The 13855-nt window shown below is 47.3% G+C and overlaps 1 protein-coding gene across 1 annotated transcript in view; it reads right to left on the reverse strand.

Moving 5' to 3' along the window:
• The window catches only part of ALK (ALK receptor tyrosine kinase), a 671693-nt gene that overhangs the window by 303511 nt on the left and 354327 nt on the right, over positions 1-13855 (reverse strand). Inside the window, exon 4 of the mRNA XM_039238463.1 lies at positions 12312-12513. Coding sequence (XP_039094394.1) covers positions 12312-12513 — 202 coding nt within the window. The remainder of the gene's footprint in view (positions 1-12311; positions 12514-13855) is intronic.

The raw sequence follows: 13855 nt of genomic DNA on the forward strand, positions 1-13855 counted from the left end.
GAGCCCCAGGAATGGCTTGAGAGCTAAGAGATTCTTTTTTGAAGGAGGAGAAAGATTGTACATGGTGGTCGGAGAGGTAGGGGGAGGCAAGAGGGGTTGAAACTACTTGCTTCAATTAGGGCAATTGTGAATAGCTTATTATAAAAGAAGTATGGGTCCAAAGGAATGGGGTAAGCTCAAGATGGGGAGGGCCAGATTGGGGTCGTGTGCCATGCTGAAAAGGAGCTCAGACTTGATCCTGGGCTCCACTCGGGTTCAGTGAAGGATCTGAAGCAGGAGATTAGCAACCTGCAATGTTCACCTACTGGTTCTCTTATCAAGTTCTTGACTTACTCTATTTTGGGACTTCCTAATGTCCAGGAGGAGTCACTGAGGTTACTGTTCTCAAAGACGTTAAGGAACATTCCACAGAATAATACAACAGAGAAGAACAAAATCTGAGTCTAGAAGTGGGGCCAGGAAGGAAGCAACACAGCAGAGGGCCCTCTCTTGATTCCCACAGTGTGCTAGTCATTTGTCCTAAGTTGTCCTGAGAGGTGCGGGGAGGCCCCCGACTCTCAGGTAACCTGAAGTCCTTGGGCAAATGGTCTCACAGGCAGCTTCTATGCCCTGGGCTCAGCCTGCCTCCCCTTGAAAAGCTGTGACCTTCACTGTGTGCCCGCCCCTTTCTCACGACTACAAGATATACCCACTGACAGAGGGAAAGTGATCACTATTTTGAAAACCGTGGGAACATGCCTTCTTGGAGCTTAGTGATGTAAGATGGTCTCAGGAATAGACATTGCACCAAATCCGTGTGTAGATTTTGTAAAGCCTTTTAAATGCAAGGTCCCATGGTTGATACAGCTCTTAACTAAGGCTCTGAACCATAAGAAAATGGATTTCTGTTATAAAAACAAGGAGTTTATCTACACATGTCAGTGTGGTACTATAAACAAAACAGAGGGGAAAAAAGAAAATTCAGAAGCAGGCCAGGTAATGAAACACAGGGAGGTTTGCTTTGAGGCCTGAAGTGAATGCAAAGTGGAGCTGGGCTATTATGCAGCTCAGGGTGTTTCTTTACTCAGCCGCCATCAGAACTGGTAGCCTAGACTCTTTGTATCACACCTAAAAGAGCAGATAATTCCATCACCACAGACAGAGACCTGGCCTCCCCGGGCAAGAGGGCCTGGATTGGCCTAGAGCTTCAGCAAACAGGGAACTAGAACCATTTTGGATTTTCTATAACCTTCTGCAGGGCCAGGCTTTATAGTTCCTACTCTTAAGGCTATCTACTTTCCAAAATGTTCTTTCTTGGGCCAAAAGCCTTAGAACTTTGCCCTTTATTTTTGGATGGGAAGGATTATATATGTACCACAGAAAATATGCAGCTAGGTATTTATGAAGAGTAGACAGTGATTACATATTACATATGTATCATTATACATAAATACTAATATATTCTTAACTACTGGTTGGTGATAGGGAGGCCTTGAGCATAGTGACTAGGAGAGTGGACTGTGGAGCTAGACTGTCTGGCTTCAAATGTAGTCTGCTCCTTACTAGCCGTGTGACCCTGGGCAAGTTACTTAACCTCACTGAGTTTCAGCTTCCTCACCGTAAAATGCAGGTCATAAAATTGCCTCCCTCACTGAGTGGCAGTGAGCATAATATTAAGTGAGATGACACATGGGAGGCACTTAGAACAATGCTTGGCACCACTGAGTAAATTCTAAGTAACTATCCTTCTCTCCTTGCTATGGTCTGAATGTGCCTCCCCCCCGCCCCCAATTCTTATGCTGAAACCTAACCCCCAATGTGATGGCAGTAGGAGGTAAGGCCACTGGAGCTGATTAGGTCATGAGGGTGAAGGCCTCATGGATGGGATTAGCACTCTTCTAAAGGGGGCTTCAGAGAGGCCCCTGGCCCCTCTCAATATGTGAGGACACAGTGGGAAAGTGCCAACTGTGAATCAGGGCCCTCACCAGAGCATGACCTTGCTGGCACTCTGTCTTGGACTTCCAGCCTCCAAAGCTATGAGAAATAGATTTCTATCATTTCTAAGCCACCGGGTCAGTGGTATTTTGTTACACAGACTAAGACACATTTCTTCCTTTCCATTGTTAGGGTATATATAAATTAAGGGGAGCAGAGGAAGCGGGGTGCACTCCTGTTCAACCTGGCCAACAGCTTCACTCTTTCCTCATCTTTTTCATGCTGACACATGGGGCCAGCAGTGAAAGGAAGGGGCTGGATTTCTGTCAACTAGTAGGGGAGAGGGGCTTGTAGCTGGATCATCACAAGGCCACAGGCTGGTGCTATCAATGGAATCTGATTCAGGGGAGACACTGATATGGATGCTGCAGAATGAGTAAGGGTCTCTGTGGTGAAGATGGAGGTGGAGGACAATCCATGAGGAATAATGACCTTAGCTATTCTTTCTGCAAAGGAGGGCGAGGGGAGGGGTGACAGGAAAGTCCTAGAGTCTGAGCCAACCATAGCCAAAAAGTATAAATAGCTTGTACCCTGAGTCCACTTGTGCTGGGGCAGAAATCACTGTGTACATGTACTGTCTATAGGAATCTGAAGTCTTCACTGGGGAGGAAGATACTAACACAGAGATAGAGGAAGTGAGAAAAGAGCCTAGATCCAGGGTGAAATCTTCTGAGCATTTGTAGCAGGACATTTGATACAAAAAGAGGTGGGGGAAGGGGTCCAGGAATGAGAATTCTGTTTGGAAACTGTCTCGATGAGAAAGGGATGGGTACTGTTGCCATGCAAGCCAGAGTCACATTTATATGAAGTGTGAGAACTCTGAGAGACTGGATGGGGGCAGAGTGGCTAAGTGATCGTGTGGCCCCAGTACCACCGACTTCTCAAGCTGCTGGGCCTTGGCACATGGTCCTTCTGTGCGTGGCATGCCTTTGGCTCATTTGCCCCCTGACCGCTGCCCCCCTCCCTTCAGAACCAGCTCAAGGTGTCTTCTCTGGGCCAGCTTGCCTACCAGCCACCAGCACACTCGGGCATTCACTCCTCCATACCCCTCTGCTCACACCCTGTGCATAAACTCATGATAGCCCTTTCTCCATAGCCTCACAGCTGTCCCTTGTCATTGAACACCAAACCTCACTGTGAGCCCCCTAAAAGCAGCATGAACCATCAGAGTCCAGCCAGTACTCAGGACAGAGTAAGACTCATATATGTTTGTTGACAGAATGCCTGATGGAATGAATGAGTGAATTCCTTGACTAGTGGTCTATCGCCTAAATTCCTCCCATTTTTAATATCTCCCTCCCCACTGGGAAAAGGCTAGGCTCAACAAATGCTTCTTAGATGAGACCTGATTGTTTTTATGCATTTGCCTTCTTTTTGCATACAACATACATTTATCATTATGGGATTTTCGAAGATGCCATTCTGATAAGCCAAGGGGTTACAGGTATTCACCGTTCTCTCAACTCCCTAATGTTCAATCCATCAAATATCCAGGGCATTGTGGGAAAAGGAAAGGAACCAGCTCAAAAGAGCCCCACTACAAGCCCTGGGCTGTCAAATCTCGAAGGTCAAAACTGGCAGAAGCCAATGGTCTTTTCATTTATTTTTCTTGACGCCCATCAATGAAAGCAATCGTGAGTAAAAGTTGTTCCTGCCAGGAAAGGAATTGTCCTTTGTACTTAGTGGTAACCTTCACAGTCGAGGTGCTCTCTGACAGCTGCTTCCTGAGCTCCAGGGAGGATTATACATATATCCCTGGGCATGGGCAAAGGGTGGGAAGAAGCTACTTTTCATCTTCTCATTGATTGGAGACTCTTCTGTGATCTCAGATTGGACCTAAAGCTTTAGACTCAGAGCTCAAGTTTAAGAAGAGTTGTAGCATAGACTACCATAACTGATCCCGTGTCCATTCACCTGACAAAGAACACCTACTATGGGCCAGGTGCTGTGCCAAGCACTATGAGGAGTAAGAAGATCCACAAGCCTGAGGTCTCTACCTTCAGGGCTTCTGGCTCTGAATTAGATGACCAAAGTCTTCTTGAGAAGAGCTTTTCCTGACTGGATAAGAATAGATGCCAGTTTCCTCAGAGTCAGGCATCATACCAGGGTTCAACTACAAGGCTTCCTCGTGGAAACAACAGAAGCCAAAAAAAAAAAAAAAAAAAGTGCTCAAAAGATATGTGTTTCTCTATGTGTTACCCATGACAAAGGGAAAATTGTTGAACCTCTCTAAGATTAGTTTACTCATCTGTAAAATGAGGATAATAACATATATGACACACAGAGCTCCTGGGTGGCTCAGTCTGTCAAGCGTCCGACTTCAACTCAGGTCATGATCTTGCTCAGAGTCCAGACCCTGCTTTGGATTCTGTGTCTCCCTTGCTCGCTGCCCCTCCCCTACCTGTGCTCTGTCTCTCTTTCTCTCTCTCTCTCAAAAGTAAATAAACATTAAGAACATTTTTAAAAATAACATATGTGACACAGATCAAAGTGAAGATGAAATAAGTTGGTGGACTGATGATAGTTGGTGCACCTGGAAACCTGAACATGCACTGTACAGAGTTGCTATGAATGTTAACAGCATACTATCTATCCCCTGAGAACAAAAAGGAGTGCCATGCTCCAATGTTAACCTGGGACCTACATGAGAGTCAGCACATGGCATTCTGAAGACTAGAGATGGATGGTAGGTGGGTGGGTGGATGGATGGATGAATAGATGTGGATGAATGGATGGATGGAGACTCTCTCTGACTCCGAAAAGTCCAGCTTTCTCTAGTCCACCTTGTATTCTTCTCAGTCCCCTGTGGCCTTAAAAACCATAGTAATTCTGGAGACAGAATGATAGATATGTCTGGAGTAGACCCACTGGTGGAGACCAGTCCCTTAAATGGCCCTGGATTCATCCACTTGTTCCATATGGGGGCCACACAGGCGGGATCAGGCCAGGTGTGTGTGTAGGGGGACCTTGTCACTAGTATGTCTACCTGTGAGGGGGAAACAGGGCTCTACACCCTGCACACAAGTGTATCTCACTTTTCCTGGTTTTCTTTTTAACTTTTGTCTTCAGTATTTAGTAAAGGATTGTAGAAAGCTACCAGTTTATGTGATCAGCCAATTCAAGCTGAGGTGTTTACCATGATCCCTAATTTTTGATGCACACCAGAATCCCTGTGCCCTTTTCTAGAAATACTCATGCTCATGCCCCTTCTGAAGACAAATAAAATCAGAATCACTCTGCATGGGACTAAACTGTATGAATTTTATAAAATGGGTGGTTCTGATTTGTACCCCCAAAGCTTGAGACCTATCATATTAATGGCTTCAAATCCAAGTGTTCTAGAGAGGACTAGCATTTCAGTAGTTGCTTCAATAATACCATTCACAGGGATGAGAAATACGGTGAATCCAAGCACAGCCAGTGAGACTGGTACTTTGAGACCCAATTTAGGGAACACAGGCAGTCACTCTGAGGATAGGGAATATGAAATGTCTAACCTTGACTGTCCTCATACCCAATCCCACACAGCCCTGAGCTGCCTGGAGGAAGGCCAGCCCTGCTCCCCTGCTCCTTCGAGGGGCAGCCAGGAGTGGGGACAAAGCACTATTAGTGCCTGTTTTGCATGTCATCTAATTTAATCCTCACGACAATCTCGTGAGGCATGCCAATTATTACCATCTTACAGATAGGAAAGCTGAGGCTCATAGAGAGTCAGAGACTTGCCTAAACTCACACTGTGTGTGGGAGCTACCTCCAAACACAGTAAAGACCCAAGTCTCGTGCTCAGAGAACCCCAGTCTGAGTAACTGTTCCCATGACCAGGTGTCTTGGAAATATGCCCCTGACAAGGCTGGGTGTGAGTTTTAAGGCTTTAAAAAATTGTCTTTAAAGCCTCTGAATGGCTCTCTCTTTTTAGTGTAAATCACCCAGACATTAAAGCCCTTATTGTATATTTATTAGTGTGTTATTCAGACCAAGGGGAGAAAGAGAAAAGCCGACACTCTGAATGACTTTGAAAGGGAGAAAATGCTGGGTCTGAAATTAAATCATTGTGACACTGCCACTCGAGGGCATCAATTTCAATAAATGATCACCTTTTTTATTCTTGATCCCGTTTATCACACAAGCAGGATGTGAGGAGGACTTTGGCTGGAGGGTGCTGAAAGCCACAGGCCCCTGATCTCCCCACGCTGGCCGGACCTGCCACACCGCCCTGGGCCAACTGAAGTTAAATCCGGCACAGCTTGGCAGTCAGGCATCTGTTCAGAAGCAAATACCTAGCGACATCTTTCCATGTTGTCCTGCCCAAAGTTTATCCCTCACTCAGACTGTGAGACCATTTGGTCTATTTACAGGAGAATTCAGGGTTCTGTACATTTGCAGCAGAAGGTCTCTGCATCAAGAGGGGGTAACTGACCTGTGAGCCAGACTAGAGGCAAAGAGCAGGACTGTGGGGTAGGGAAAATTGTTTCCTGCTACCCCGGTCCTGAGAGGCCACCTAAGGTGAAGCAGCTGGCCTTGCAGGATGAGGAAGGGGACAGTGTGCAGCTGGAATCTCCCCTATGGAAGGAAGGTAAGAAACTGAGGTGGGAGGAGCCGCAGATTAGCAGGGGAGCCAGGACTGGCATGGCACGTCCACACCCACAAGTCCATATTGCTTTGAATTAAATGACTTTGGCAGGTCTCCCGTTAGGATTGTTCTCATTTTGAAGCTGGTGTCTTTGGCCAGAACTGATTGGTCTAAGTAAATGTGGCAGCCGTGCGGGTAGCCAGCATGGACATAGGTTTTTCTTCACTGCTGGTGGGTGGCTGTAGATTTTAAGCTAAAGGCAGTGAGTTTGAGGATTTCCTGATGCAGTAGTTCAGCCAGGAGATAGAAGAGAGTATGAGAGGGTGGGGCTCTAGAAGGCCCACAGCTCACACTTTGTCCTTCATCACATCACGTCATGCCTCAGGGCCTTGGCCTCCCCGGTAGACAGGAGAGAAGGAATCCAGGCCTCCTCTGAGGGTAGAGGTTAAGATCCTGCAGAAAGGTGAAGTTTGTGCTGAGGGAGCCTTATTTCTTGGCCACCTTCTGGAATGAACCTTGTTTGGGCTACGGAATGGCCCTGACAGCTTATCCTGGCTCAAGTCTGAGTATCACCAAATCCTTTAGGTTTAAAACATCTGTTTAAGTATTAGTAATTCAAATGATTGGCAACTTCTATCCCCTCAGGGCCAATTGTTCCCTCTACCCACTGTGTAGTTCTGGTCATACATAATAAAGTCCCCGGATACCCAAGGCTCTGGGAGAAAGCTGTGTGCTCAGGTGTCCGGGAAGGAACCGAGAAGGAGCTCCTACAGCCCCAAATACCCCTACTCCCTGAGCTTGGGGTCCTGAGTCCAAGAGGGCACGGATTTCACACTGCCAACTGATGCCCCTTAATATGTCTGGGCCCCCATTTAAAGCCATCTGCACAAGCACGTGCTGAGTCTTCCTTACTGGACTGGATGCTGCTTGAAGGCTGCCCGTGTCATCTTCAACTGCATATCCCCAACACCTACCTCACTGGGGGCACTCCATCCATGGCGGTTAGAGGGATGGATGCCCTGGGAAGCGTCTAGCATGTGTTAAGTACCTAATACAGTTGGCACAGCGTGCACCATTTTCCTTATGCCACTTCACAGCTCACCATTCTAAATAGGGATTATCATATTCATTCAATTCATGGGGACTTTGTAACCTCTGACTTCTAGTTAAGATGTCCTATGCCTGCTGGATCCTGTGGCCAGCAGGGCTGGGCTGTTTGACAGAGCATCTCTCTGCTTCCGTGCTCCTGTGGTCATTCTGGCAGGGCAGACAACCAGATGAGCAGGCCGGGCACTCGTCACTGTGTGTCCCCTGGGAGACCCGGGCCAAAGCCAGGCCTTGGCAGAGGTGGGCGCTCATGCTCCATGATTCGCTAGACTTCATGTAGGTGGCTGCTTTCCAGGAGGCAAGGAAGGGAGCGGCTGCTGGGGCTCCCCGACTGCCTGCCCTTGCCTCCGGTGTTTCTAGGCAGGCCGCTGCTCCCCCAGTGCCGCCCTTCGTGCTCATGACCTGGTGTCTGAGGGACTCTGTGGCCTCAGGCTTGTCCCTCCTCAGCCCACTCCTATGAGTCAAGCTCTCCCCAGTGGACTGTGTTAGGACACTTTCCTCCCTTGTTACTACAAATGTTGAGTGTTGTTTTGCAAATAGCTGTCTCCAAACCACCTAAGGCCTGTCCTGAGAGGAAGCCAGCCCCATCTGTAATTATCACTGTCATTACCACAGGATTTCACTGTGTCCCCCTCACCACTCAGAGCATCATGTTGCTGGGTCATCTCTGACATCAAAGGGAGTGAACTTCAGTGAAGAAAAGTGCCAAGGATCTCAAAACAAAGGATCCTTGATATTGCCACTAACCCCGCAATCAGAGAGCAGATGAGTCTTAGTCCTTTGTGATCCCCAATTCTGAGCAGTACAGAGCAGATTAGGGTATTAAATAATGGCCTCTTACATTTATATCCTGCTTAGTGTGAAAAACCCTTTATGTCTTTTATTACTTTAACTCCACAGCACCACATGAGCGGGGCTGGCATCATCATCCTCACGTCACAGATGGGGAAACTGAAGTTTTGTACGGGTGGGATTCACCTTGAAGTCACAGAGCTCATTCATGGAAAATCCTTTCATAGACCATCAAAGCCTAGTCTTTTGTATCTCTAGCACCTGTATGGTCCTAACAAATAGAAAGTACCCAATGAGTAACGGTTCTTCAAACTGGGGAGGGCCTAAACTGATGGCTTTGATTCATAGAATACTGATTTTTTTTTTTTTTTCTGTAGTACCATGGCCTTGAGCTCTTCCAGCAATGGGCAAAGATAGTCTGAAGTCAGGCTTCTTAGGTTCAGAACTCCTGTACCCTGTATAGCCAGTGACCTTGGGAAGATTGATCTCACTGAATTTCCTCATCTGTGAAATGGAAGAGAGTAACAGTAACTGCTTCACTGTTTTGTTGAGTATTAAATAAGAAAATGCATGTAAAGTGCACAGCATTGACTGGCTAGCACATCTGGAAAGTGTTAATAAGTGTTGGCAGTAGTTATTATTACTCAAGGGTAGAGACTGGGCCTTACATATCTATGTAACTGAGGATTTAGTACAGTGGTTGGCATATAGACCTGAGCATAGGGCTCAAGACACTTGTCTACCAACAGTGGCATTCATCATATGACATGGAGAGAGTCCCTTCCCCATTCTGGGCCTCAGTCCCCACTCCTGAGAATTGACGAGGTTGAAACTCGAGGTAAATCTCAGGGTTCCTCCCAGCTGTAATATTTTCTAGCTATTTCAGTAGTTCTCAATGGGGACAATTTTGCCCCCCACCCCCACCCCCCACGGGGACATAAGGCAATGTCTGGAGACATTTTTATTGCCACGACAAGGAGAGATGCTACTGGCATCCAGTGGGCAGAGGCCTGGGAAGCTGGGGAGCCACGCACAGGACAGTGACCAGAGAAAGAATGATCTGGTCCTGGATATCAAAAGAGCTGAGGCTGAGCAAGCCGGATCCAACTCTACACAAATACCTAGAGCTCTGTGAAGCACTGGACAAATGCCCATGCCCTGCAGCTTGCCAAGCTGCCTGGGGCAGCACAGCTCCTCCAAGCAGTAGGGCAGTCTGTGGCCTGCCCCTTCAGCTGCCACTTTCTACCCGCACCACATCGATTTTGTTAGGGGTGGGGAGGCTGGCTCAGGCATCTTTAGTTTCCATTTGGAATCACTCCTGCTCATCCCCAAACTCCAAGATGGCTCTGTCAGGGCTCAGGGAGAACATCTCTACACAGAGATGCCTGGAGCCCAGCCTAAGACAAAGCCACTGTAGATGTAGGGCAGCCCCAGGCAAGCCCTCAAGTCAGCGGGCTTGCCCCAGCACACTTGCTTCCTTTTCCTGCCTACCTCCCACTCTCCAGGAGGCAGGCCGACTCCTGCAGTGGGAGAGTTGCTCTGGGGAAAAATGCAATGGCTCGCAGGAGGGGCCTTGAGACTAAGGAGAATCACTGCGCTGTCTTCCTGTCCCTATTCTCACTGTCTGTGAAAGGAAGGTTGCCATCATACGCCCCCTGTGCTCAACTGTCTTGAGACACCAAAGAATCTAGATGATCTCTTTTTGCAAGGATCCTTCACCTTCCATTTCCATTTTCCTGACCCCACGACCCCACCCTTTGCCTCTGCTGAGAGGCTATGGGTTTCCTGGAAAGTACACTAATGAGAGAAGGGGAAATCTGGAGTCCACTTTGGGCCACATCACTTCCTATTTCCTCTCTCTGCCTCAGTTTTCTCATCTGTTAAGTGGGAACTCACCAGGTAGTCGCACGCATAGGAAGATAATGAGGGGAAACATCTTTGCAAGACCCTCGGCTAGCCGTAGGGAGGAGCTGTGGTCTTCCAAACATGCTATCCAGGGGACTAAGCTCTGCTACTCAGGAAGCATTGAAATCCCTCTGGCACTCTTCCTTCACATGCGTGCACATTCTCAGCCTGCACTTCAGAGAGACTCTGAACTCCACTTCCCCTATGACATCAATGAGTCCCACCCCACCCACACTGTAACAGATTGATGGTCTGAATTCTCAGCAGCCTCGGGCAGCGCTGTCTGGTCTCTGGCAGGGTTGGCGTGGAGTGCAGATGTCAGAATAAACAACTCATAAGGTTGGGCAGGTGCCTACAGAATGGCACGGCAGCAGAGGCCAGCACCCGCCCTGCTGATGGATGGGAAGCCTTACCATCTGCGCTTCTCCCAAGAAAGGAAGGCAGTGCTGGAGGGAAATTTGGCCCAGAGGACAGTTCATCTAAAACAGTGGGCAGCCCAGGGGCGCCTGGGTGGCTCAGTCAGTTGAGCGTCCGACTTTCGCTTAGGTCATGATCTCGCGGTTCGTGGGTTTGAGCCCCGCGTCGGGCTCTGTGCTGACTGCCAGCTCAGAGCCTGGAGCCTGTTTCGGTCTGTGACTCCCTCTCTCTCTGACCCTCCCCTGCTCATGCTGTCTCTCTCTCTCTCTCTCTCCTAGAAATAAATAAAACATTAAAAAAAATTAAAAAAAAAAAAAAAAACAGTGGGCAGCCCAGACACCCAACATTCCTAATTTCTGGTGAACAGAGGAAGAGGGACTTGGAGCTGGGACCTTTTCATCCAGCCCAAGAAGGTATTTCAGAGGCAAGAAGATGGATATGAATTTAGGTATGGGGACAGCATCCTTCTTGAAGTTAAGATTTCATTCCTGCTGGGACTGGAGCAGCTTGTAGTATTTTGAAGCACAATTAAATACAGATGAGTTGGTTGTAGCAGACTAGGGTGGAGACTTTCAAGAAATTACTAATAGGAGACCACAGAGCTTTTTGGAAAAGCAGTAGACAGGCTATCCCCTCCTGACCCAGCAAACCATGGGTAACACCACTGTTCAGATGAAACTCCTCTGAAAGATATTTTCTTAGAATGAAGCTAAGTCTCAGCTTAGATAGAAATCTGAGGTCTTTCTTCTGTAAACATGTCACAAAAAAAGATCTTTCACCCTTGTTGATTATACACTAATCATATCTGGGGACCCCCAAAAGTGCGATTTTATAATGGGATTTATTCTTATGGAATAAGAAAAAAAAGGGTATGCACAGAGATACCCTGGTTCAAATTTGCTTTCCAATGTCACTACTTCTAGAGGCCCAGTGGATCACTGAGTAAGCAAGTGAGTGTATTCTGGAAGCTTGAGGAGCTCACTGACATGGGTATCTGGTGTGATTTCAGTATTATGTAAGCCTTAGAGGTTCTGGAACAAAGCTTGTTTCAATCTCTACTGAAGTGATACCACTGTGGCATCCCTGACCAATTCTGCTCAGGGGTCCCACACTCCTGCAGGACCTACTTAGGTGGCTACAATGGTTTGCTCTTTCTCCACCTGCCCAAGTACTGCTGGTAAAACCCCATTTCCAGCATATTAAATTACTTTCATTTTGGCCTTTTAACACTACCCTTGGCTGTTTTCTTCTTGGCTCCATCTGTACTTTGGGAAATAAATATATTTAACACCCACTCATTAAATGCCCACTTTTCCAGCTGGTCTTCTGGCCTCTGGAAGGACCACCAGCCTGGCCAGCCAGAGAGCCCCACAGATCAGTGCCCGAGACACTACCTTGGGAATATTAGCAGTAATGGCTCAATCTGGACCCTACCCATTAAAGGATGACTGTGAGTTTTAAGTAGATGTCACAGACTCTGGAAATTTGCAGCCAAACGCTAAATGGCCTTTTATATCATTAGTTTTGAACACGGGGAGGGACTTACCCATGCTTTCCTGGAGTGGGTACCAGGAGGATCTCTCTTCCAGCCTCATTGTGGGGCAGCAGCTGGGCGACATACCTCCCAGAAGGCTGCAGATGCCTGTGCACCGAGACAGCCAGCCTGCAGTGCTCGCTGCTGCTCCTCATCCACGGGCTCAGGATGGTGTGCTTGGAGTTTGCTGAGGTGTTGAGGAGGAGGAAGGAGCCTGGCAAGAGACAGACAAGGTGACTCTGCAGGTGTCTACTGATGGGAGCACCAGCAGCATCTCCGTGGCAGGATATAGAGACCAAAGTCAGCAATGGTGGAGGCCTTTCTCACCTCCTCACATACGCCCAACCCTATTTCCCTTTTCTTAGATCATCTTTGTGAAAAGCAAAGGCTGAATCAAGAGAATGGTAATTCTGGACCTACTAAGGCTTTCACTTTAGTTTCCTGACTTACTAGCTCTATGATCTGGAGTCCTACATTCTTTATCTGTAAAATGGCAATGAAAACACCTATATCAAAGGGTAAGAATTATGTGAGATAAGCATAGAGAGTATTTTACCCAGTTTTGGGTGGAGAGGAAGGAACCTATTAAATCATCAATTTCTTGAGTTCAACTGTCTTCTAAGTTAAAATGGAGATGATAACTTACAGTTCCTCTGCCAGCCAGCAGGCACAACTAACAAAGTCTCATAGGCAACTGGAGAAAAATAGGGGGTATTACCTAATCCTCATAGACCAGCATGAGAAACCCAGCTCAGGGGCTAAGATGATCTGATGGATTTACAGCCTGATCTAGAGGGATGGCCTAAGCAGTTACTGCTTCCATAAATGTGCCAAGAACGGAGCCAGGACATCCGTACCATCTTGTAAACATCCATGTAGGGTGTTTCCAAACCCCACAAACCAAAGCACACTCTGGGGTAGCTCAGGCCACCCTATAAGTCACAGTTTAAATAAAAGTTAAGTTCTCCATATCATATTGAAGCCAACTTAGCTCTCAATTTCTGGCCAATGCAGAGTTTCTCAGAAATGTATGGATTGGTTCTACAATCTCAAATAGTGCTGACCAGTTCAAGGTTTTCCTTGAGAGGTGGGTGGCTTGGAGAGGCAGCATTTGGATTACTTATTATGTAGTCGTCAAGTTCACGGCTCATGCTCCTTTCATTACTAGCTGAGTGATCTTGGGCAAAGCATTAAATTTCTCAGATTTCAGTTTCCTCATTTATAAAGCAGGATGAGGAGGGTTGACTGAACTCAATAATTTCTTAAGATCCATTTCAGCTCTTGAGTCTATGTGTCATGTGGATTTGTAACTGGTCTCTAAAAGGAAAGCCCTACAAATCCCCTCTGGTGCCGTGTCTATGGCAGAGTATGCCTCTGGGGCAAGCCAACCCTAATTCCAGTAGCACAGGCCAAGTGATCTACAAGAAACCTGTATTCATGGGGATTACTGTCAGCATAAAAGCACAGCACCATTTTATTGTTCCAGACATTCTTTCTGATGCATTAATTTCACTTGTCACACTTCTGCACTGAAGTTTTGGACCATTTGATGCTGC

This window comes from Hyaena hyaena, unplaced genomic scaffold (genome assembly GCF_003009895.1).
Source record: "Hyaena hyaena isolate Hyena2069 unplaced genomic scaffold, ASM300989v1 scaffold_140, whole genome shotgun sequence".
Taxonomy (NCBI): domain Eukaryota; kingdom Metazoa; phylum Chordata; class Mammalia; order Carnivora; family Hyaenidae; genus Hyaena; species Hyaena hyaena.